This window comes from Leptopilina boulardi, unplaced genomic scaffold (genome assembly GCF_019393585.1).
Source record: "Leptopilina boulardi isolate dan_hultmark-lab unplaced genomic scaffold, ZJU_Lbou_2.1 LbouV2_165, whole genome shotgun sequence".
NCBI lineage: Eukaryota > Metazoa > Arthropoda > Insecta > Hymenoptera > Figitidae > Leptopilina > Leptopilina boulardi.
This window is the reverse complement of record NW_026137713.1, coordinates 3,443,736-3,467,044: the sequence shown is the minus strand read 5'-3', so window position 1 is coordinate 3,467,044 and position 23,309 is coordinate 3,443,736. Positions and strand designations below refer to the sequence as shown.

The 23,309-nt window shown below is 26.0% G+C and overlaps 6 protein-coding genes and 1 long non-coding RNA gene across 13 annotated transcripts in view; 3 read left to right on the top strand and 4 right to left on the bottom strand.

Annotated features, from left to right (window-relative positions):
- LOC127277293 (uncharacterized) overlaps positions 1 to 23,309 on the top strand; it is a 58,689-nt gene that overhangs the window by 7,592 nt on the left and 27,788 nt on the right. The window contains exons 2-3 of the long non-coding RNA XR_007842351.1: positions 20,621 to 20,757; positions 22,705 to 22,776. This is a non-coding gene — a long non-coding RNA (uncharacterized LOC127277293). The remainder of the gene's footprint in view (positions 1 to 20,620; positions 20,758 to 22,704; positions 22,777 to 23,309) is intronic.
- Positions 349 to 5,521, bottom strand: LOC127277284 (uncharacterized). The gene is made up of 5 exons (XM_051298276.1): positions 5,460 to 5,521; positions 4,891 to 5,110; positions 4,729 to 4,791; positions 3,920 to 4,082; positions 349 to 3,525 (listed from the first exon to the last, which is right to left on the bottom strand). Exons 2-5 carry the CDS (start codon positions 4,962 to 4,964, stop codon positions 583 to 585), a joined length of 3,243 nt encoding a protein of 1,080 aa, XP_051154233.1. The 5' UTR covers positions 4,965 to 5,110; positions 5,460 to 5,521; the 3' UTR covers positions 349 to 582.
- Positions 6,466 to 8,346, bottom strand: LOC127277291 (peroxynitrite isomerase THAP4-like). Of its 6 annotated transcripts, none has more exons than XM_051298297.1 (4): positions 8,201 to 8,346; positions 7,314 to 7,537; positions 6,772 to 7,178; positions 6,466 to 6,617 (listed from the first exon to the last, which is right to left on the bottom strand). In XM_051298297.1, exons 2-4 carry the CDS (start codon positions 7,399 to 7,401, stop codon positions 6,501 to 6,503), a joined length of 612 nt encoding a protein of 203 aa, XP_051154254.1. In that variant the 5' UTR covers positions 7,402 to 7,537; positions 8,201 to 8,346; the 3' UTR covers positions 6,466 to 6,500. The 6 variants fall into 6 exon arrangements, with proteins under 6 accessions (XP_051154254.1, XP_051154253.1, XP_051154257.1 ...); XM_051298296.1 differs by lacking the exon at positions 8,201 to 8,346 and adding an exon at positions 7,848 to 7,953; XM_051298300.1 differs by lacking the exon at positions 8,201 to 8,346 and adding an exon at positions 7,848 to 7,948 and having other exon boundaries at positions 7,314 to 7,370.
- Positions 8,250 to 11,106, top strand: LOC127277287 (protein UBASH3A homolog). Its single transcript, XM_051298290.1, has 4 exons — positions 8,250 to 8,398; positions 8,630 to 8,867; positions 8,931 to 9,629; positions 9,693 to 11,106. The coding sequence occupies exons 1-4, from the start codon at positions 8,292 to 8,294 to the stop codon at positions 10,485 to 10,487; spliced, it is 1,839 nt and encodes a 612-aa protein (XP_051154247.1). The 5' UTR covers positions 8,250 to 8,291; the 3' UTR covers positions 10,488 to 11,106.
- LOC127277290 (electron transfer flavoprotein subunit beta) lies at positions 11,605 to 14,172 on the bottom strand. Its single transcript, XM_051298294.1, has 3 exons — positions 14,007 to 14,172; positions 13,160 to 13,558; positions 11,605 to 13,087 (listed from the first exon to the last, which is right to left on the bottom strand). Exons 1-3 carry the CDS (start codon positions 14,055 to 14,057, stop codon positions 12,773 to 12,775), a joined length of 765 nt encoding a protein of 254 aa, XP_051154251.1. The 5' UTR covers positions 14,058 to 14,172; the 3' UTR covers positions 11,605 to 12,772.
- Positions 14,788 to 19,047, top strand: LOC127277286 (protein transport protein Sec23A). 2 transcript variants are annotated; one of them, XM_051298288.1, is made up of 12 exons: positions 14,788 to 14,965; positions 15,301 to 15,583; positions 15,660 to 15,746; positions 15,812 to 16,058; positions 16,151 to 16,400; positions 16,464 to 17,114; positions 17,179 to 17,332; positions 17,410 to 17,561; positions 17,647 to 17,821; positions 17,901 to 18,122; positions 18,323 to 18,343; positions 18,723 to 19,047. In XM_051298288.1, exons 2-12 carry the CDS (start codon positions 15,305 to 15,307, stop codon positions 18,810 to 18,812), a joined length of 2,328 nt encoding a protein of 775 aa, XP_051154245.1. In that variant the 5' UTR covers positions 14,788 to 14,965; positions 15,301 to 15,304; the 3' UTR covers positions 18,813 to 19,047. The 2 variants fall into 2 exon arrangements, with proteins under 2 accessions (XP_051154245.1, XP_051154246.1); XM_051298289.1 differs by lacking the exon at positions 18,323 to 18,343.
- LOC127277292 (calcineurin B homologous protein 1) lies at positions 19,212 to 20,577 on the bottom strand. The gene is made up of 4 exons (XM_051298302.1): positions 20,366 to 20,577; positions 19,839 to 20,102; positions 19,666 to 19,759; positions 19,212 to 19,593 (listed from the first exon to the last, which is right to left on the bottom strand). The coding sequence occupies exons 1-4, from the start codon at positions 20,430 to 20,432 to the stop codon at positions 19,449 to 19,451; spliced, it is 570 nt and encodes a 189-aa protein (XP_051154259.1). The 5' UTR covers positions 20,433 to 20,577; the 3' UTR covers positions 19,212 to 19,448.

Below are 23,309 nucleotides of genomic sequence, written 5' to 3'. Positions count from 1 at the left end.
ATTACAGTCTACGACAAATTGACTAGATCTTAACAAAAAATATATATATATATTCTTTTTTTGTTTTGTTTGACGAAAAATTTTTCTTTAACAATATTAACAAAACTTTAATATTATTATTCCTTTGTTGGAATGTGACTGAGTTCTTTAATTACTGAATTACACTGTGTTACGAAAAAAAGAAAAAGTTAAATATAAAAAAAAATTGTTTATCTAACACAGCATATCAGTAGAAAAAAAAACTGTAAATAACATTCATTTCCAGTTTTTATATATAGAAATACATGATTATTATTGTTATAAATTATATAATTATTTTTTTAATTTACATATAAAATTTCCTTATAATTTGTATTTTAGACATTTTAAAACAAAATTTTTTTTTACTTAAACAATTTTTATTCTAGAGTAATTTTTTTTGCTCTAAAATAAAAATTTAAAGGTCTACACAGAATTAACCATTTTTTAAAGTTTGATATTAGTTTTTTTTTACTACGTAACACAGTGTTATTAATGAAAAGAAGCTCTATTATTTTTTTTAAAACACTATTTATATCTAATTACCTATAAATATTAGTAGAATTAATTAAAATCAAAATCACTTTCAGTATTCGAGGCATTCCGTTCAATCGTGCTCTCTGTATCTGATTCCAAATTGATTGCACCCTTTTTCTTAGCCTCTGAATTATTTACCTTTTTCTCTTGAGCACTAATTTCTGAATTATTTTCTAAATTTCCATTCGAATTGTAATTTTGATCACCAGGCTGATTTGAATTATATGCTTGATCTTGTTGAATGTAAGATGAATCCTGAGCGTACGATTGATCCTGATTATATGACTGTTCATCTTGAGTATAAAATTGTTCCTGCTGTTGAGCGTACGCTGAATCTTGATTTTGATCATAATAGGCCTGATTTGGATCATAGGATTGATTTGGATCATATTGTTGATTAGAATGATAGGCCTGATTTGGATCCTGATATTGATTAGGATCATATTGAACATTAGGATCTTGATATTGCTGATTGGGATCATATTGAATATTGGGATCTTGATATTGCTGATTGGGATCGTATGCAACATTAGAATCTTGATATTGTTGATTTGGATCATATTGATTGTTTGGATCCTGATATTGTTGATTAGGATCGTATTGAATATTAGGATCCTGATATTGTTGATTGGGATCATATTGATTTGAATTTTGTGAATAATCTTGTGCTGATTCCTGTGCGTATTGTTGATTTGGATCTTGATCAATTAATTGATTTGATGTTTCATTGGATTGTTTAGAATCCTGACTGTATTTATTAGGATCCTGACTATACTCACCAAGCTCCTGGCTATGTTGTTTAGAATCTTTGTATTGATCGGGATTTTTATACTCACTTGCATCCTGATTATATTGATCAGAATCATTGTATTGTTTGGAATCTTGTGAATATTGAGCCGGATTATATTGATGATTAGAATCCTGCTTATATTCTTCATTATGTTCTTGATCATATTGTTGATTGGGATCTTTTTCATATTTTTGACTAGGATCTTGATCATATTGTTGACTAGGATCTTGATCATATTGTTGATTAGGATCCTGTGAATATTGTTGATTGGGATCTTGAACAAATTGTTGATTCGGATCTTGAACAAATTGTTGATTGGGATCTTGAACAAATTGTTGATTCGGATCTTGAACAAATTGTTGATTAGGATCTTGATCATATTGTTGATTAGGATCCTGTGAATATTGTTGATTGGGATCTTGAACAAATTGTTGATTAGGATCTTGTACAAATTGTTGATTCGAATCTTGAACAAATTGTTGATTGGGATCTTGATCATATTGTTGATTAGGATCCTGTGTGTATTGAGCGGCATCGTATTGCTGATTTGGATCCTGTGAATATTGAACTGGTTCATATTGTTGATTTGAATCTTGTTCGAATTGTTGATTCGCACCTTCAGTTTGATCATATTGCTCGTATATTTCAGCAGAATATGTTGGATACTGCTCGTAAACTGCATTTGGATCGTAATTATAATTTTGATTAGAATTATATTCATAATTTTGATTTTCTTTCGTTTGATTGTTTTCACTTTTTTCCCCTTTGTTATCAATTTTATTTGAATCATGATTTTTTTTTGAATTTTCCACATTTTCAACATTGATTTCTTTTTCATTAGATGCAATTTTTTCATTTGATTTTTCATTCTTTTCTTCAGATTCTTCAATATTATTTGTGATATTTTTATTTTCTATTATTTTGGTTTCATTTTCATTTAAAATTGTCAAATTCTCATTTTTCGGAGGAAGAAATTTTGTTTCAGAAATTGATTCTGGCTTTGAAATTTTCAATTTCATGGGATTTTCATCTTTTTTTTTAGTAATTAATTCTTTGTGATGATTTTCTTTGAATTTCTCATCGAGATCATCGTCCGATAGTGTCACATTGAGAAGATCACCACTTGTATTTTGATCAAGATCATCATAACTCTGTATATCAAGATCTTTATAAAGATTTCTAATTTTGCCAATATAACGATCAATTTCACTGTTCATTCTTTTTGATCTTTCATAAACGTCATAATCACTTTTATAATTGTTGGTAAGTTTAAAGGGTTTCCATGATGAAGAAAAAGATGGAGATTTTGCTTTTGTGGAATTTAAAATATCTCTTGACGATGGAAGTGAATAATCATTTCTTTTGAATGTTGTATTAAAATCAAATCTCTTGAAAAAACGATGTGTTGGTGGTGATGTTTTATCAAAAAATCGTGAATTTTTCTCAAATCGTGGACTTTTTATTTCAAATTTTGAATTCGATTTCCATGAATAATCAGAATTTCCAAATGATTTACAGGAAAAATTTGAATGTTCGTTTTCGAATTTTTTGTTTTCTAAAAAATTATTTATTTTTGGCAACGGCAGATTTAAAAGATATTGATTGATATTATTATTATCGACCCCTCGTGGACTATTGGGACTAGAATATTGATTTGTAAATAATTGGGGTAACGTTTGACATGAAGAAATTCGACCAATGCCCGATATTTGGCTTGGTTCCATTGAGATGACAGAATGATCGAGGAATAAATTAATGGGCTTATCAGTTTGAATATTTTTTGAAACAAAATTTGTTGTTGTTGGTGATAAAGAAGGACTTATACAAATTTCAGGAATAGTTTGCGATTGTTTAGAAAAAATATTTGAACTTTGGGAAATTATTTTTGAATCATTATATAATAATGGCTGATGATATGATGAATGTAAATTTGTTGATTGTTGACTCTTTGGTGGATCGTGGAATCTTGGTACACTGTATTTTGGTAGAGTTGGTGTTAAAATTCGACTTGAAAAATTTATTGTTGGTGTACTTGAAATACCACTTTGAATAGAATGTCTTCGATTGTGAGATATTAATTCTTTTCGAAAAAATCTGCTATCATTACTGATTATTCCACTGTCTCCAGTAAAACTTCCCGATGAACCATGATTTTGTAAAAGATAAGCCTCATAATGTTTCTGAAAAAGAAAATAGGATTTTCTTAAAAAATAATAAAAATTTTGTTTTGATTTAAAAAAAAAAAAAAAAAAATATTTATATTTTTGCAATTACTGAGACTGATTATGTTGATATTGTTTAGAAATGGAAGTTTTGTTTATTGGCGCATTTAATACTTAAAATAGACAAAAGTTATAAACTTTGTTTAAATTAGTGTAGGAAGAGAGGACGGATGCACTTGGCGTGTAACCTTGAATTATTCAAGGTTTAAGTATGCATTTCCAAGCCAACATGCAGTCCTAATTTGAGTAAAGCTCTCTCTCAAAATCGATTTGGCAAATACTCGTTTTCCTCTCTGTCTCTCTTTCTCTCTTAATCATCTGCAATCGTATAAAGTCAAGTAATGAAACTTACGCGAAGTGCGTTTAAACGATTGCTTTTTGCATTCATTAACGCCAAATGATTATCCACTTTATCTAATGCTCCTCGTAATTTATTATTTCTGTCATCTCGATCGCGTTGCTCCTCAAGAAATTCAATGTACCTTAGACGTAATCTGTTTATACAAGCGTCATGCCTGCAACAAATTATTAAATACAATTTAGCTTTAAAATTGAAAAAAAAGATTTTTCGAAAATTCATCCCAGATAAATTGAATAATGTTTATAATTTAAATTATTCGAAAACTAAAATTTATTTCCAATATCATTTTCAATATTATTCGATAAAACAGAATCAATATGAACCTTGAATGGTTTAATTTAACTGAAATTCTAAAAACTAAATTTAAAATAAAAAATAAAAAAAAATTGAAAATGAAAAAAAGAAATAACAATATAGAAACTGTTTAATAGTCCCAAAACATGATAGCATGACATTGAACGACTGGTCGTGATTTTTATGTCATGAGGGAGACGAAGGTCGCTTTTAATTCATCATTTCTAAATATATAATAATACTGTGCAATATTAAATTTAAATACTTTGTCGCAAGAATCGATCATAGAAACTAAACACACTGTAACAAATTTTGTATCCAAGCTCTCTCTCTTCTTTTTATCTACAAATTTTATTGTTTTTTTTTTTATCGATCCCGTAGAATTCGTCTAATGTCGACTATTTGACAAAACAAATATTTAAAAGAAAAAAAAGGAGTGAAAAAATTTTTTTCTTAATTAAAAATTCCCTTGAGAAATAAATTTGCTTTTTCTTATCATCTCTTACCTATTCTGTGACTCTTGTATCAATAATTTGAATCGCTCTTCTAATCGTATTCTTTCCTCTTCACTGAAATAATAAATGAAAATCAAATGAAGTTATGTCAAAAAAAAAAAATTTCATATTTATTAATTTTTCTTTTAAAAGGAAAATTAATAATATACTCACCTCTTTCTCAATTTTTCCTGAATATCCAACATTCCTTTATAAAAATCTTGTTTATCATAATAAAGAAACGTCATTCTTTTGCCAATATAATTTTCACAGATTAAAAATTCGAAATAATTCGAATTCGAAACGCCGCATTCCACGTTTCTTTTATAAAATCAGTGGCATGGATAGAGTGAAATTTTTGCATTTCAAACATTGGAAAATTCAGCGAATTTTCCTGTAAACAAAATTAACTTCACTATTCAACACTTGATTAAACTGTTTTTTTTTTAAACTTTTAAATTCAAAAAAAAAAGAAAACTAAAAATAATTTTAAACTTTTCAATATCGAGGAAAAAATTAAGTAAATTAAAATAATTAAAAATTATTCGATTTTTATTTATTTTAATTTTTATTCAAAGAAAAAAAAAAAAAAAAATCTAATAGATTTTGTGATTTAAGAAATTTTAATTCTAAAATATATTTTTGGAAAAAAATTTATAAAATTAAATATTAGTTAAATGAATGTGTAAAAATTTATTAATTTGTGAATGAATATAATAGTTATGAAAATTTTATATAAAAACCAGGAAGCAAATATTAAGTCTTTCCTGGCACGACCATTCGATTGTTCGACGCGATGAACAACTGTCGCATTCGGAGGGTTGTTCCAGCAGGTCGACGTACAGGTGCTACCCCTTCTACCAATAACATTTTACCTTTCTATATTATACCTTCAACTTCGCATGATTTAGATAAGAAAATCAATAATGCTTTAATGACTCTGTAATAATATTCCGAGATTATAAATACAACTGTAAAAATTAATCGCATTTTTTTTCAATTTAATTCAATTTTTAATTTTCTCGTTTCGTTAAATTGTTATTTAACAGAATTTTCATTTAACCAAATTATTACATATTTCACTGAATTTTCTTTAGAAATAATTTCTATTTAATCAAATTTTGATTGAATTATTTAATGGAATGGAACCGATTTTCATTTAAACAATTTTCTATTTAGCAAAATCAAATTTTTATTTAAACAAATGGTTTGTTTTTTTTTTTTTTTTGGTTTTTAATATATCATGGAAATTGTGTTAGTTTTTTAAATCATGGAATTTTGTAAAATAAAAAATTTGTAGAAAAATTTCGAAGTAGAAAAAAATTCTAAATACGAAAAATTGTTATTTTCTGACAAGAAATAATATTGTCACTCCTCAATAATTGACTTTTTGAATTGCGTCTTGGAATTCTCATTAGTTTCTTTCTTTCTCTCTCTCTAATTTTTGCCTCGTTAATATTTGTAAGACCGGGAACAAAATAAGCCTCGAACGATTCTCTCACTCTCCCCATAAAGCTTAAATGTTAAAGCATGCTGGTATGTTGCGTGTCAGGCGTAAATTTAGTTCCCAGACTATATAGTTTCATTAATTTTCTGTTTCAAAACAAAGTAAGAATAACTTTTACTAACTAAAGAACAAGGACAAAGATAATATTGTAATTCCAAAGGTTCGTCACAAGATTATGAATTCTTTTCCTCTTCTTTCTCATTTCTCACTTATTATAGAAATATAAAAAACAAAATCAATAATTAGACAAACTTGCAATTTTATTGATTATATATTTTTATTGTTTGTGATATATTGTTCTCAAATGTTCCGTTAATTCGGGAGTTTTTTCAGTTGACATGTAAAAAACATATTCAAGGCAATTATCTTCTACCAGCGTGAGCTCTCGTTTTGTCTATTAAATCAATAATAATAATATTAATTAGTTTTAATTTTAATAAAATTTATTTTTGATGAATTTAAAAGAAAAAAAAAAAAAAAAAAAAAAAAAAAAAAAAAAAAAAAAAGTTGGACAGTGTTATTTGGCAGTTAATTTAGAAATAAAATACCTGAAGAACTTTTGGTGGTTTTGTACCTTCTCTTGGCCTTTCTACAGAGAGACTTGTTAGAATTATTTTTTTATCACACACTTCGCCTTCTTCAATTGTTGTCAATCCAAAATTATGTGCCAATAGAAAATTGATTTTATTTGTATTGGGTATTATTTTGAGAAATCCAGTTTCTAAATGAAGAGGTTTTTTTGTCTCAGGATTCCATGTTTCTGATTTGTAATTAAACATTGGTTGTCCAAGTGAACTAAATGACATTTTTTCATTATATTCAAATGGACTTATTGTTGGAAATTGACCTTTTCCTGATGATTTAGTTGACCATGTTCCTTCTAACCAGGAAATTGATTTTAAAGCATCGTGTCTTGGTAATGCTTCCATTTCTGAATTATTTAATAATTTTGATACTGAAAGAAAAAGAAAAATAAATTTAAATTTCTTCATAATTATGGTGTTGCGCTTTATAAAGTAAATTTTCAGGACATTTTTGATTATTTAAAATATTTATACAAATTAAAAACAAAAACTTTATAAAAATATACCTTTAGATCCAGTTATGGATTTTAATTCTTTCAATTTCTCCAATACATTTTTGAAATCTTTAAAATTCAATCCAGGTATTTGCTTCATAATTCGACATTTATTTTTAACAAATTTTCATTCTAATTTTAATAATATTTTTTTATTCTTTTTCAAAATTTTACAATATACTTTCTTTTTTGTTTGTATAAAAAAAATGGAATTTTTGTGATTTGCAGCGTTTTTTCTTTAATAAAAAAAGAATAGATTATTTAACATTTAAAAATGTATTCTATTTTCAATATTGTAATCAGAATTGTTAAATGTTTTGTTAAAGAACAAACCTTGCGAATTTCACTGAAATTTTTTGCAACAAATGTCAATGCAATTATTTGCAAATATTAAATTCACAATAAAAAAATCGAGAAGAAATGAGATTACATATTCAAAAAGTGAGGTTAGAATTTTTTATTTATCGTAAATTCCTTGTTGACTTTGTTTTATAAATTTAAAAAAACAATAAAACATTTATTTTCTAACGACAAAAAAATACCTACTTGTTTTATATATTTATTGAATATATTATATGACTTTGTTGAAAAAAATTTTTCTGACATTTGACATTTATTTGTAAACAAGAAAACTTGCAGATATAAATTTTATATTACAGCGCTATCTTACGTTGGAAAAAAGAAACTTCTGCATTGTGATCATTTAAAGTTGTTTACACGATTGCGCTTACGCACGGGAATATTATTATAATTTTCATTTCTACACAGTTAACGGGTGATTCTAATTTTTCATAGTTTTCAATTTTATTTCTTTAATCACGTGTCAATTACAATACGCGAGTAATTGTATATAAAAAAGAATTTTTAATAATTGTTAAAACAGTGAATGTGAAAAATACCTATATTTTTTTGTGTGTGTGTGCTCTTTCTCTCTGATGGTATAAATATTTTACTTTTGCTCAATTATAAAAGTGTGTTATCAGTGATGTCATGGCGACTTTACCGCCTAGAAAGAATCCAACTCCAACAAAAATTTCTAAAGAACACCTTACACCTTTGCAAATTTTACTTCAATTAGGATTTCCAAAACAAAGAGCGTAAGTACATATAATATATAGTTTGATGATAAAAAAAAAATTTTCAATACGAAAAATTTTGCCAGTGCTGTAATAGCATTTATTGTGACCGAAATTATTTTGTAAACAAACAGCTGTCAAAAAATTTAGATTTTCCTTTATTTTTCAAATTTACTTGTTTTTTTTTTTTATGGAAAAATTTTTTGAAATAATAATTTTTAAATATTTTTCTTCTTTTTTTCTGAATAATAGAGAAAAAGCATTGACAGCAACGGGACATCGAAGTGTTCAACTTGCTTCGGATTGGCTTCTTGCTCATGTTCGTGATCCAACATTAAATTCCGATGAACCAAGAGAATATGTATTATATGCTTGTCCAACTGGACAATTTGCTGAAAGTCTTGTAAAATTTTGGAAAGAAAGCAAAGAACTCGGTTGGAATGGAGCTCACAATTATATGCCACACATCACTCTCATCTCTTTTTTTAAAGTATAACACAATTTTTTTTTATTTTCAAAAAACCATAAAATAAAATAATTTAATTTTTTTTAGGCACCAGATGAATCAGCTGAAAAAATGTCGAATGCATTGGAAAATTTAATAAATCGCAATGAATGTCCTGAATATATTAATTTAGAAACTTATATATCGCCAAATTTTATGGGTTTATTTGTTGAGGATAAACATGCCGAATGGTTGAAATCATTAGCCGTCCAATATTGTAAAAAATTAATAAATCTTGGTATAAATGTTGAACCACATACAAAATCATTACATCTTTCGCTTGCTTATCAATTTTCAAGTAGTCATTTTCAACATTTACGTTCAATGGTGGAAAAATTGGAATCAAGCACAGCAATAAATTGGGAATTAAGATTATATTCAAGAGATTCACGATTAAAAAATATGCATGTTCATGGTGTTTTACATACACATGTACCAAGACAACATGATGAATTAGAATTGAGACCAGGTGATTATATTTATTTACCAGAAGGTGCATCGAATTCATCACTCGATGGATGGGTTGAGGGAATATCATGGTTAACTGGAACAACAGGATATTTACCATTGAATTATACAAAAAGATCAGCTGAATCCGATTCATGGACTTTACATACGTCAATTTCAATAACTGAAAATATAATAGAAAATATAGAGCATGAAATACCTAAAAGTCGAAGGCCTCCTATATTATCAAGTACTGAATCTTTGGATACACCCGATGGAATCGCTCCCGAAACTGAAGCGGTAAGTGTTTTTTTTCTTTTTTTTAAAATACTTTTATTATAATTTTTTTTTTCTCTCAAATAGATGGAAGCATCGGAACCACCATCAACTGCCGCAAGACAAATTTTCATCTGTCGTCATGGTGAACGTGTTGATTTTACATTTGGCGCATGGATTCCCTATTGTTTTGAATCAAATGGCTGTTATATACGTCGCGATTTAAATATGCCAAAAGAAATACCACAGAGAAATATACAAGACTTTCAAAATGATTGTCCATTAACAACATTAGGTGAATTACAAGCGAGCCTTGTTGGTGAGGCAATGAAAGGTGCAAATGTTAAAATAGACGTTGCATTTTCATCGCCATCATTACGTTGTATACAAACATTATCAAAAATTTTAAAAGGTCTTGGTTGTTTAAATGTGCCAATTAAAATTGAACCTGGTCTAATTGAATGGCTCGCATGGTATCCAAATGGAACACCAACATGGATGACATGCGATGAATTATTAAAAGCTGGCTTTAATATTGATATGAATTATAGTCCAATTATAAAAATTGAAAATTTACCAACTAAAGAAAATGCTGCACAATATTATGAGAGAAGTTATTCATTAATGAAAGATATTATTGGCAATAGTGAGGGTAATATTTTAATTGTTGCTCATGCCGCATCGTTGGCAGCATGCACTAAACAATTAACTGGCGGTAAAATACCACCGGCTGCTGAAGTTACAAGATTGGTACAAAGAGTTCCATATTTAGCGTGTTTAACAGCACGTGAAAGTGTTGATGGTTGGCAATTACAACCACCTCCATTTCCACCTGTTACACATACCAGTAATAGTCGATTCGATTGGAAAATATTAATGTAAATATAATTAATAGCCACATAAATATATATAGAATTTATTATGTTTCTGAGATTTAACAGAAAAAGAAAAACGTGTTCATCGCAGATTTAAGAATATTTTTTTAAAGATAAATCTATTTTTTGTGTTCAGATTAATTTTTTTTTAAATTATTCCTCGATGTTAGTATTTTTTGTAAATTAGTTAAATTTAAATTTTTACTATAGCTAATTAATGTTTTTTTTTTATTATTATTAATGTTATATTTTGAAAATAGTTCAGTTGAAATTTTTGACATGAATTCTTCAAAGTTTTCAAGATATTATTATTAGCCGTGCCAGTATATTCTTTCTTTTTAAAAATTTTGTCTTTTGTAATTTAAATTTAATTACAGAATGTAGTGATCAAAGTAGTGAATTTACAATTTTAGGATTCAATTTGAAGAATTCAGAATTTTTGTAGATTGGTGATATTTTAGTATGTGACTTTATGTCCAGACCAATGAATTAATAGTACATTTTAAAATACAACGATACTATGTTTTAAAAACAAATTGTGATTATGCATTTAATACGCGACATACGAAATTTATATTGTATGTATAAGAGTGTTTTACTGATAGTAAATCTGGATTTAATTTTTATTAATTAATTTTTAATCCAAATATTTCTATAATTAGTGGAAAAATTCGTAAATTAATTTTTTTTTATTAATTAAATTATTTAAAAAATTAATATTAAATTTATTTTCCTTTTTTTATTCAATATAAATTTTCTGAAAAATTTCTTTTATTTACCAAAAAAAACAGTTTATTTTTCGTAAACACTCTTAGAACGTATTTTAAAATAGCGAATTCTGTATTTAAATTTTTTTAGTAGCACTTTAAAATTTTACATTACCTAAAAATCATGGTGCTAGGAAAAGATTTTGATATTTAAAGAATCTAGTTACAAAAAAAAAATATAAGTATTTATCAAGAACACCACAAAGACTGTCGTCATTGAAACATTTTTTAAAATGAATAATTTTAGGAATTTCAATTTTTTTTCTAAAACTATTTTGTTCATTAAATAATTAAATTATTATTTAAAAATCGAATTTTCTTCGAAACATCGAATATTGACGACTTTTATTTTCTTAAAAAAAAAAAAAAAAATGCAACAGTTAATTAAAAAAATTAATATTAATTAAATTAAAATTGTTCGTAATCGTATAAGTAAAAAAAAAATCATGCCACAAAAAGTGTACTTTTTAAAAATGAATGGAAAATTAAAGTAGAATAAAATGCTTCAAATTTTCAACGCAAAAAAATTTGTCTGTTAACAAAAAAGAAAAATCGTTCCGTAAAGTGAATTAGATTGTAGAAAAAAATAATTTTTTAATGAACATAGAGATAGGAAATATTTTTGTTTCTTATACAAAATGGAATATTATTGTATTGTATATCTTAATGTTAGAAATATTTCCATCTTAATAGTAAAAAGAAAATAATCAAAAATGTCATTCTTTCAGTTTTTTTTTCTTTTTTTTTTCAATCGATTTAGAGAAATTTTTTTTTGTCAAAAAATTTCTTTAAAACGATACTGTTGAAATATAACTAACAATCTTAATGTTATGGCCTTAAATGTAGCTAGGCAGAAGGGAAATGAAAAATTCTGTATCTATCACATATTTTAGTCGACGTCAATTTTTGTCGTACAACTATTATCCCCTAACTACATTCACCTTTTACGCTTTTTCAAATTGTAAATCTTAGAGACGTCAATTACACTTCGATTTTCAAAAAAAAAAGAAGAAAAGATTTTAAAAAAATTAGAAAATTAGGTAAAACAAGATTTTTATGACAGTAATTTATTATTCGAATGTTATTTTTTGTAGGAACATTATATATATATATATATAAATATATTTAGAGACAGATATATAAATCATCAACGTTAGAAGATTTGATCTACATCATAATATAATTATATGAAAATTTACCAAAGAACACTGTAATCGTATAAGAGAGTATTTTATTAAAAAAATATGATTTTTATTGAGACATTTTTTACGTCTCCAAGCGGTACAAATTTATAACGGATGTGTAATGTACAATTTTATTATTATTATTATTATTATTATTATATATATATATCTCTGAAAATGTACAAAAATGTTATTCTGTTTATATATCACTATTTAATAAAGTGTAGAAATCGAAAAATAATTTGTTTCTTTTTCAAAATTTGTATATAGATATATAATTTTTTTAAAATTTGTTTTAAAATTTCTTTTTATGTTTAATAATTATTTATTTAATAATTTTATTATTTAACATGTCCTGCCTCTTTAAGTTTACTGATTAAAGTATCAACATCAGGTAAAATTGAACCTGCTTGTCGTACAGGTGGATCTTCAATTGATACAATTTCTATTCTTGGTGATGTATCAATACCAAGATCTTTAGGTGTTATTTTTTTGATTTGTTTCTTTTTTGCTTTCATTATATTTGGTAATGTTGCATAGCGCGGTTCATTTAATCGTAAATCTGCGCTCAATACTGCGGGTGTTTTTATTTTAATTGTTTCTAATCCGCCGTCAATTTCACGGGTTATTGTCAAATCACCCTGACCTGGTTCAATCTAAAAATGAAATTTATTATAGTAAAAGAAAAAAAAAAAAAATTACGAATTATTTAAATTTTAAATTTTTACCTTGCTACAAAATGTTCCCGTTGGCCAATCTAATACTCCAGCAATCATTTGAGCAGTTTGATTACAATCATCGTCAATCGCTTGTTTTCCAACGAGAACAATATCGGCTTTTTCATCTTGTGCTAATTTTGCTAGAATTTTTGAAACGTGAATTGGTTGTAATAATTCATATTCAGATCCGGATATTTCTACATGAATTCCACGATCAGCTCCCATTGCTAAGGCGGTTCTTATTGTTTCTTGAGATTGTGCTGGTCCACAGCTAACAGCAATTACTTCTTGGGCAAATTTTTTTTCTTTCATTCGAACTGCCTCTTCAATGGCAATTTCGTCAAATGGATTCATTGAGTGTTTCACTCCATCTGTCACGACTCCTGTCTTGTCGGGCTTTACTCTAATCTATTATAAATTAATCGAAAAAATAGAATTAAATTTTTTTTTTCTAATTTGTCTTTAATTATTTTAATTAAATTAATCAATTTATTTTGATTATTTTAATAAATTGTATACTTATTAAAATTAAAAAAAAAAAAAAGTATGGAAAATTTATTTTTCAGTACTGAACAAAATTAAAGAAAACAAGATAATTTTTTACAAATAGAATAAAACAATTAACTTATTTGATATGATAGAGCTATTAAAAACTTTTCTTGACCTTCCCATTTATGTTGATCTTAACGAAGATAAGTAAAAAAAAAATTTGCTTGCATAATTACACTATGCAAAAAAGTAATAATTTCTTTTTATTAACAAATAACAGTTATAGAATTTATTAATATAGAAATTGAAATTATTGTCGTTATAAATAATTTATAATTATATATAGAAAAATTATATTTTTTCTTACCTTAACAGCATAGTCAATTACTCTTTTAACTCCAACAAGAACACGTGCCATTTTTTTTAAATAGACAAATTAAATTTTTAAAAATTTATACCAAAATTGACATACAAATATATAATATCTGAAGACAGATCGTTTCAATGATTTACAATGATCTGGAGTGGAGCTTGGGGTAAAAGTCCGAGTTCCAACTTTTAACAGGCATATTGGAAGGGGAATTGATTACGTCATCAGAATTATAAATTTGTCCTACAATCAGAAATTTTTTTTTTTATTTTTGCACAGAAACAATATGAAAATATAAAATTATTATTAAAAATTTCATTGTTTAAAAAATATTACCTTTAACAATTGTTTTTTAAAAAAAAGGTTTTTTAAAATCGTGGCGGGGAATTTAAATATAAAATATAAAAAATAAAAATAGGTAAAATGTAATTTTAATAATTTTGAGACGATAATTCTAAATAATAGTTCTAATTTATAAAAATTTTATATATATATATATATAATATTATATACCTGTTAATTAGAATAATTATGACATTTGCCTCTTTTTTTGACAGTTGAGGTTATGTTACATTATAAATTTACTTTTGTTTTATCCAAACTTGAATTGTTTTTTAATTATATTTTTAAGATCAATTTACATAATTTGATTATATTTTAGTTATTGTTATTTGTTTTGTCTATTTGACGTTTTGTTTATAATATGTTTATAATGCAAAGCAGACGAATTTTGCGCCTCTAGTGGTTACAGTCGTCAATTAAAATTTCTACTTTCCAAGTGACGTGGCCCAAGTGACGGCTGCACGAGTCATTAAAAAAAAAGAATGTGTGTTTAATTAAGTGAAATTGTTAACTGCTTGTGAAAAATGTTGTAAAAATAATGTTCTAAAAAGTGTTTAAAATATAATAATTATTAGTTATTTGTCATATAAGCGGTAGGAAATTGTAAACAAAAGGTAAGTTTCATTTCTAACCTCTTTCTCACACCTTACGTGTAGATGTCAAATTTTCAATTATAATTGTTATGCTATTTTTTTTCAATAATTTAAATAATTGTTTTTTTTTAAATAATTATTCCATTAAAATTCTTTTTTTTTTTATTCTATGATTTATTTATTATTATAAAAAAATTTCGTTTATTTATATTCAATCTGTTTGGAATAAATTTTAAAACAATTAAATTATAATTATTAAATTATAATAATTAATAAATTGCAAATTAATATTATATGTAAATTAAATTTTTGTTAATTTTAAATAAAGAAAAATGTATTTTTTTTTTAAATTTTAGCATCATGACCACTTATGAGGAATTTATTCAACAAAATGAAGATCGTGATGGTGTTCGATTTACATGGAATGTTTGGCCATTGTCACGTGTTGATGCAACACGACTTGTTGTACCATTGGGAACACTTTTTCAACCAATAAAAGAACGTAGCGATCTTCCAGCAATTCAATATGATCCGGTACCATGTAATAGACCAAATTGCCGAGCAATTCTTAATCCCCTCTGTCAAGTTGATTATCGTGCAAAACTTTGGGTTTGCAATTTTTGCTTTCAAAGAAATCCTGTAAGATTCTTTTGATTTAATTAAAAACAAAAAAAAACTATGTATCAATTGTTAATAAAATATTTATTGTCGATAGTTTCCACCTCAATATGCTGCGATTTCTGAACAACATCAACCTGCCGAATTAATTCCAATGTACTCGACAATTGAATATACGATTATGGTGAGTATTTTTTTTTTTTTTTTAGATTTTTGTTTTTTAATTTGATGGAATATTTTATTTAATAGAGAGCACAATGTTTGCCACCGATTTTTTTACTTGTTGTTGATACTTGTATGGATGATGAAGAATTGGGAGCTTTAAAAGATTCTCTTCAAATGTCTCTATCATTGCTTCCACCAAATGCACTTATTGGTTTGATTACATTTGGTAAAATGGTCCAAGTTCATGAATTAGGTTGTGAGGGCTGTAGTAAAAGTTATGTATTCCGAGGTACTAAGGATCTTCAACCTAAGCAAATACAAGATATGTTAGGTTCGTATTTTAAATATTTGTAATATTACTATTATTTTAATTTATTTCATTGTTTTACAATTATTAATTTCAAATTACTATTTTTTTTTAAGGAATTGGAAGACCAGTACCGGGTCAAAATCCAAATCAACAAAGGGGACCAAACGCACAGCCTTTGCCACCTGCAAATCGATTTTTGCAACCAATTCACAAATGTGACATGAGCTTAACGGATCTTTTAGGCGAATTGCAAAAAGATCCTTGGCCCGTAGCGTCAGGAAAACGGTATCTTCGTTCAACTGGCGTTGCACTCGCGGTTGCAACCGGATTACTCGAGGCTAGCTACGCAAATACTGGCGCAAGGTAAAAAAAAGCCACAAAAAAAAAAAAAAAAAAAAATTTATTTCATTTTTTTCTTTCTTTTAGAATCATGCTTTTCGTTGGAGGACCATGTTCCCAAGGTCCTGGTCAAGTTGTCACTGACGATCTTCGTCAACCAATAAGATCACATCACGATATTCACAAGGACAATGCAAAACATTTGAAGAAAGCAACTAAACATTATGACGGTTTAGCTGCCCGTGCAGCTGCAAATGGTCATGTTATTGATATTTATTCATGTGCACTTGATCAAACGGGTCTTTTGGAAATGCGTCAATGTTGTAATTCAACGGGTGGTCATATGGTAATGGGCGATTCATTTAATTCAACATTATTTAAACAAACGTGGCAACGTGTTTTTGCTAAAGATTCAAAGGGTGATTTAAAAATGGCATTTAATGCAACACTCGAAATAAAAACATCACGTGAAATAAAAGTATGCGGTGCAATTGGACCATGCGTATCGCTTGGCGTTAAAGGAGCAAGTGTTGCCGATCAAGAAGTTGGATTAGGTGGTACATGTCAATGGAAATTTTGTTCATTAACACCATCAACAACGACGGCATTATTTTTTGATGTTGTCAATCAACAAGCGGCACCAATTCCACAGGGTGGAAGGGGATGTATTCAATTTATCACACAATATCAACATTGTAGTGGACAGAGGAGAATTCGTGTCACGACAATTGCAAGAAAGTAAGTGATAATTAAATTTAAAAAAAAAAGAATATATTTAAAAAAAATTAATTTTTATTTTTAGTTGGGTGGATGCATCGACGTCGTTACATCATGTTAGCGCAGGATTCGATCAAGAGGCAGCTGCAGTTTTAATGTCGAGATTAGCAGTATTTAGAAGTGAATCTGATGATGGAGCTGATGTTCTTCGTTGGGTTGATAGAATGCTTATTAGACTCGTAAGTTCTTTTTTTGTATTTGAAAAAAAAAATTTTTTGAAATTAAAATTTAATTATTTTGTAAATTATTTTTTTAGTGTCAAAAGTTTGGAGAATATTCAAAAGATGATCCAAATAGTTTTAGACTCGCTGAAAATTTCTCTTTATATCCACAATTTATGTATCATCTTCGTCGTTCGCAATTTCTTCAAGTATTTAATAATTCTCCGGATGAAACAAGTTTTTATAGGTAACAATATATGAATTTTATTAGTTTATAATTAAATAATTATAAAAATCAATTTACTAAGAGGAGAATGTTTTTTTTTTTGCAGGCATATGTTGATGAGAGAAGACTTAACAAATTCTTTGATAATGGTTCAGCCGATTTTGTACAGTTATGGTTTTGGTGGTCCACCTGAACCAGTTTTACTTGACACTTCATCAATTCAACCTGATAGAATTCTTTTAATGGACACATTTTTCCAAATTCTAATATTCCACGGAGAAGTAGGTTTTATGAATTGTCTTTTTTTTTACACAAAGAAAAAAAAACTGAGCATTTTTTTTTTTTTTTTAATCATTTTAGACAATAGCCCAGTGGCGACAATCAAAGTATCAAGATCTTCCAGAGTATGAGAATTTTCGACAATTACTTGCTGCACCAAAAGATGATGCCGATGAAATTTTAGCAGTAAGATTTCCAGCTCCCAGGTATATTGACACTGAACAAGGAGGTTCACAAGCACGATTTCTTTTGAGTAAAGTGAATCCAAGTCAAACGCATAATAATATGTATGCTTATGGAGCGGTAAGTTGATAAATTTTTGTATTTTAAATCTTAGAATTTAATTTAAATTCTATTTTTTTAAAGTAATTTTTGATAGAAAAGAATAAAAACAATTGAATGAATCATAATCAAAATCGTAAAATGAATCTAATTTTTGTAACATTATCATTCCAATCATTTGATTTAATGATATTTTATGTTACCATGATCCTGTGAACCAGGGGATGCCGATTCCTAGCGGGGTGTGTTTATTTTAAAAAATTAAATTCCTTTTTTTCTTTTTAAATTCTTTTTTTTTGGGAACTTTTTGGTGAAATGTTTTTTTTTTTTTTAGAGATTTTAAAATCAATTTTAATTATTTATACTTGAAACTAACATTGACTTTTAAAACCTTTATCATTCGAATTATTATTAATTATGTACATAATTAACATCGGCTTTTTTATATATATTATCGCCTCTCATTCATATTAACAAAAAATTATCTTAATTATTTATTAACCTTTATGTATCATAAATGTTCAAATTATTTATTTTTAGAAAGGTGAAGGGGCTTTGTGATAAATTTGCTTTTCAATTCATATTTTTTCTATTCTCTAATGATTTTTTTTTTTAATTTAGGAAAGTGGAGCTCCTGTTTTAACAGACGATGTAAGTCTTCAAGTGTTTATGGAGCATCTAAAAAAATTAGCCGTTTCGTCCACTGTTTAAATTTAAATTCTTATGATTATTGCAGAACTATAAGCAAAGAAAGAGAAAATGAAATTTATATTGTAATTATAAATCTTAATTTAAATTTAATAGAATCAAGTTTACGTATATATTAATAAGGAAATTAAGGTTGTCATGAATTTATTCCAATGTGTAATGTACCACAATGCATTTTTTAAAAAATTCGTATTGTAAAAAAAAATTATAAAAATAAATAATTATTGATAAAAAAAAATTGACTTTTTTATTTACAATAAAGAAAAATTTAGAAATTTTTTTTTCGTTTTTATATTATATTTATTATTATAATTCACAAACTTTAACTATTTTTCTTTTTTTTTTTTTGTACACATTTACAGTATTTTATTTTTATATTAAGTATAATACGAAATAAAATACAATCACTTTTAATAAATAATTCGAAGGTATTTTATAAATACAATTCGTCTATTAGTTGTACCATTACAAATGCATATATTTTTTTTCTGTATTTCCACCAAAAAAAAAAAAAAAGCTTGCAATTAATTTATTGCTCGTTAATTTATAATTTAATTTCATTGCAATGAAAGGAAAATATAGCTTTTTTTTCTGTGCTTTGACAAAATAAATTAAAGAAAAAAATTTTTTTTTTTTAATTTAACTGAGAAATCGTATTGACATCTTTTGTTCGACATCTGTTCTTTCAAGTGCCTTACAAAATTCTTCAAACGATATCATTCCATCGCCATTTTCATCTGCCTCTAAAATTGTACGCTCTGCAATACTCGTTAATTGCTCCTCACTAAACAAATTATTATTTTTTTATATATATATTTTTTTTCAGTTAATAATTATTCTCTGTATTTTTTTTTACCTTATATTTGCCCCAACCATCATATGTAATATAGCTAATAATTCTTCTTTTGATATTAAATCATCATTGTCCAAATCGTACATTTTGAATGCAACTATAAGAAAAATAAAATTATTTTACACAGAAAGCAGAAATTTAAAAAAAAAACTAGTTAATTAATTTTCTTGACTTACATCTTAATTTCTCCTGTCTGGAATTAAGACGATTAGGACTATTTTTTTTAATAGGCCTAAAGTGCGAAAGTACTTGCATAAATTGAAGGAAATTTACTCGATCATTGCCACTTTCATCAAAGAATGCATTTACAATTCTATCACCCAATGGATTTATTGCCAATTCCGGTATTCTCAAAAAATCTTCACGACTCAATGTTCCACAATCACCGCGATCAAGACTTGTAAATCGACTATAGAGACGTTCAATTTGATTCGGAGTAACTAAATTGTTTTTGTATAAAAAAACAAACAAACTATTAAATTAACAAATTATATAAAGTAAATATCTATTTTGATATAAAAAGAAGAAATATTATTGATCTAGTGAAACTTTTTTTAAAATGACGTAATTTTTAATGACAATTATTTGTAAATAAAAATATAATTTTTCTATTACAAAAAAAATTACTATATAATTAGTATGACATTATTATGAGATTAAATTACAATTATAATAATGATAAATATAATTTTGTAATACTAACATCCAGTTGCTTCCTGAATTTGAGCAATTTCTTCTTCTCGCAATAATAAACTGGAGCTGTTTCCCATTTTTTTTTTTATATTTTATTTTACAATATTAATTCTATTGAAATCCAATTTAAAATGTTAAGAAACTTAAACACGCATATTCAAATATTCTACTCTGGAAAAGAGCAAAGTGCGTGTTTAATTAATAATAATAATAATAATAAAATGTCAATGTTGAAATGAAATACAAATAATACTGACGTTTTTAGGTTAACGTCACGAGTGCTCTGAAGTTGGTATCTCGAAACATGTCTCGAACGCTGCGACTATCGATTGTACATTATCCAAGATGGCGGCGGCGCAGGCAGGCGGCGTCTTTTTGTTCCATTCAAAGTTTTCTTTCCACGTGAGTATTTATGACTTTATTTTAGTTAATTTTCATTGTAAAAATTGTCTCAATGATGAACAATTGTGATGAATACTATAATCTAAATACAAATATTGATGTATTTAGTTATATATGGTAAGATATTGTCCTTGCAATACATTGATTGAAAATCGCATTTACATTTTTGCAATCAGTGAATAATTTATTATCTTGTTAACGAATTGTTATTTTATTGAATATTTTTGTTTGTTTTTTTTTTTAATGTAAAATATTTGTATATTGGTATAAATATTATAAATTAAGGTAAAATTCTGATTATTGTATGTACTTGTTACTGCCTCCTTAAAGTAGGCAATCCGTTGTACTTTGTCAGAAAATTTTTTTTGGGGGGAAAATCAAGGTTAATAATCATATGTCGATGAGACAATTTGTGTATATTTTTGAGATATTAATTATGTTTTTGAATTTTTTTTTAAAAGCACATTCAAATTGTTCATAATTCCATGAAGTTATTTTTAGCTTCTTTTGACGGGTGAATATAATATTTGTTTGCGTACAATTTTTGTATACCTATGTTTGATTAGGATATTGCCAGGTGGTGACCGATGAGGACGGACCATCCGTTTTTTTTATTCTCATTTTTAAATTGCAGGAGTAAATAATATTTTTCTCTGAATTACTTTTGGAACAAATGTTTTTTTTTTTAAATATCGATTCCAAATTTTGAGGTTATGTTGCAAAAAAAAATTTTTTTTTCCCTCACTTGCAATTGTCTCAGTGATTTCAATTAGGTTTACAATCGCTGATTATATATATATAATTTCTATCAAATATAGTGATATAGCCATTGTTAGTAAAAAAAAAATACAATTAATATTTATTAATATTGATTTAAAAAAAAAAAATTTTTTTACTTTACATTTTACAAGGGTTTATTTTTGCAACTTGTAAATTTTTTTATTTAGTTTTATAATCATAACCTCAAAATAATTTGTGTTAATTTTTTTTTTTTTATTAATAATAATTATATTAGTGGTCCGATTAAAATATATTTTAGCAAGAGGGCATTTTGGAATTTAAGGGATTATTTTGAGGGAGAAAAAAGGTAAATGCCCGTTTTAAGTGCGTATGTGATCGGTTATATTAAATTTCACATATATATATATATAAAGGGATGTGAAGGAATAAAATAGGGGTCTGGTTGTCGATATAATATACAGAGAGAGAAAAAGAGCTTTGGGTCACTTAGAGGTTGTCAGGGCCTCTCCCTCGGCCTCTTTCCTCCTCTTAATATAGCTTCTCAGGTTTCAAACCTTCCATTAGCCTCATCATGCGAAGCAATGGCTGGTTATATTTCCTCTTGCCTCTAGAAACTTAATTTCTTAATTGAACGTAATAAACCAAATTATTCTTTCCTATATATATATATATTAAGAATATTTTTTAACTCATTTTTCTCCTTTTTTTAAAAAATATTTTTATATTATTTGAATAATAGCAAAAAATGTATATTTAATTTTTTTTTTGTCAATTCGAAAATTTAAAAAAAAAACGTCAACTTATTTATTTTTTTATTTTTATCTTATTTTGAACTTAAGTAGGTTAATTGTATAAATCCCCATTACTGTGCAAAGAGAAACACATTGCAGTATATCTTTAGAACAATTTTTTATAACTTGAAAAATGAGGAAACTTTTGCCTTGTATTAAGAGATAAAAAAAAAAAAAAAAAAAAAATTACAAATAATGCAAGTAATTTTATTTCGTTGAATTAAATTGTTGAAAAAAAAATTTATAAAAAATTTTTTACACTAAAATTTTATTTACATAAAAATTATTTATTTACTTAAATAATAAATAAATTATAGAAAATTAATTTTTTAATTAAAATTTTTTATTAATAGTTGATATAAAATTAAGCATTCTTTTAAGAATATTTTTATGAATTTTTATTTTTTTTTTGTAGGTTTTATAGTCGTGGGATATTATTCAATGCAGCAAATTTTAATTAATGGTGTTTCAATAAATAAATAACTGGGTGAGTTAAAATTTAATAAAATATATATATATAAAATAAATTTTATTTAGAATTATTTTACAATTGGAAATATTAATTTAAAATTAATATTTATTATTAAAAATAGTTATTTTTTTTTTACATAATTCAAATACAATTTTTTCAAAAATCGAAATTGATAATTTTTATCATTATTATGATAAATATTTCTTTTGATACATTTTATTTATAGTCGAAAATTATATCAAGTAGAGAAATATTGTCTTATATAGTCTCATTTCTCTTCTAAACATTTGGTAAAGGTTGGATGTACTTCTTGTTATGATTAACTGAAAGAGAATAGTGTTTTTCTTGCGTATATGTATCTTCGGTTATATATATATATATATTATAGTCAGTGTCTCCACTCTCGCAAAGATCCCCTGAAACACAAAAAATAATTTCTGTTGATAGTGATAATAACACGGATTATAAGAAAATATATTTTAACAATTGAAATATTATAAAAATTAAAAATTAATTTTTAAATTAATTATTCTAATAATAATTGCAAA

Bases quoted from the DNA above. Each gene is read 5' to 3' on its own strand.
- LOC127277284 (XM_051298276.1), bottom strand. From the start codon at position 4,964: ATGACGTTTCTTTATTATGATAAACAAGATTTTTATAAAGGAATGTTG. The intron at 4,792-4,890 runs GTGAGTATATTA...TTATTATTTCAG, and splicing joins CAGGAAAAATTGAGAAAGAG to TGAAGAGGAAAGAATACGAT. The intron at 4,083-4,728 runs GTAAGAGATGAT...AATTTGTTGCAG, and splicing joins ATACAAGAGTCACAGAATAG to GCATGACGCTTGTATAAACA.
- LOC127277291 (XM_051298297.1), bottom strand. From the start codon at position 7,401: ATGAAGCAAATACCTGGATTGAATTTTAAAGATTTCAAAAATGTATTG. The intron at 7,179-7,313 runs GTATATTTTTAT...TTTTTCTTTCAG, and splicing joins ATCCATAACTGGATCTAAAG to TATCAAAATTATTAAATAAT. The intron at 6,618-6,771 runs GTATTTTATTTC...TTGATTTAATAG, and splicing joins AACCACCAAAAGTTCTTCAG to ACAAAACGAGAGCTCACGCT.
- LOC127277287 (XM_051298290.1), top strand. From the start codon at position 8,292: ATGGCGACTTTACCGCCTAGAAAGAATCCAACTCCAACAAAAATTTCT. The intron at 8,399-8,629 runs GTAAGTACATAT...TCTGAATAATAG, and splicing joins GGATTTCCAAAACAAAGAGC to AGAAAAAGCATTGACAGCAA. The intron at 8,868-8,930 runs GTATAACACAAT...AATTTTTTTTAG, and splicing joins CTCTCATCTCTTTTTTTAAA to GCACCAGATGAATCAGCTGA.
- LOC127277290 (XM_051298294.1), bottom strand. From the start codon at position 14,057: ATGGCACGTGTTCTTGTTGGAGTTAAAAGAGTAATTGACTATGCTGTT. The intron at 13,559-14,006 runs GTAAGAAAAAAT...AATTTATAATAG, and splicing joins TAATTGACTATGCTGTTAAG to ATTAGAGTAAAGCCCGACAA. The intron at 13,088-13,159 runs GTAAAAATTTAA...TTTCATTTTTAG, and splicing joins CGGGAACATTTTGTAGCAAG to ATTGAACCAGGTCAGGGTGA.
- LOC127277286 (XM_051298288.1), top strand. From the start codon at position 15,305: ATGACCACTTATGAGGAATTTATTCAACAAAATGAAGATCGTGATGGT. The intron at 15,584-15,659 runs GTAAGATTCTTT...TATTGTCGATAG, and splicing joins TTTGCTTTCAAAGAAATCCT to TTTCCACCTCAATATGCTGC. The intron at 17,822-17,900 runs GTAGGTTTTATG...TAATCATTTTAG, and splicing joins TTCTAATATTCCACGGAGAA to ACAATAGCCCAGTGGCGACA.
- LOC127277292 (XM_051298302.1), bottom strand. From the start codon at position 20,432: ATGGGAAACAGCTCCAGTTTATTATTGCGAGAAGAAGAAATTGCTCAA. The intron at 20,103-20,365 runs GTTAGTATTACA...AAAACAATTTAG, and splicing joins AATTCAGGAAGCAACTGGAT to TTACTCCGAATCAAATTGAA. The intron at 19,594-19,665 runs GTAAAAAAAAAT...TAATTTGTTTAG, and splicing joins ATGGTTGGGGCAAATATAAG to TGAGGAGCAATTAACGAGTA.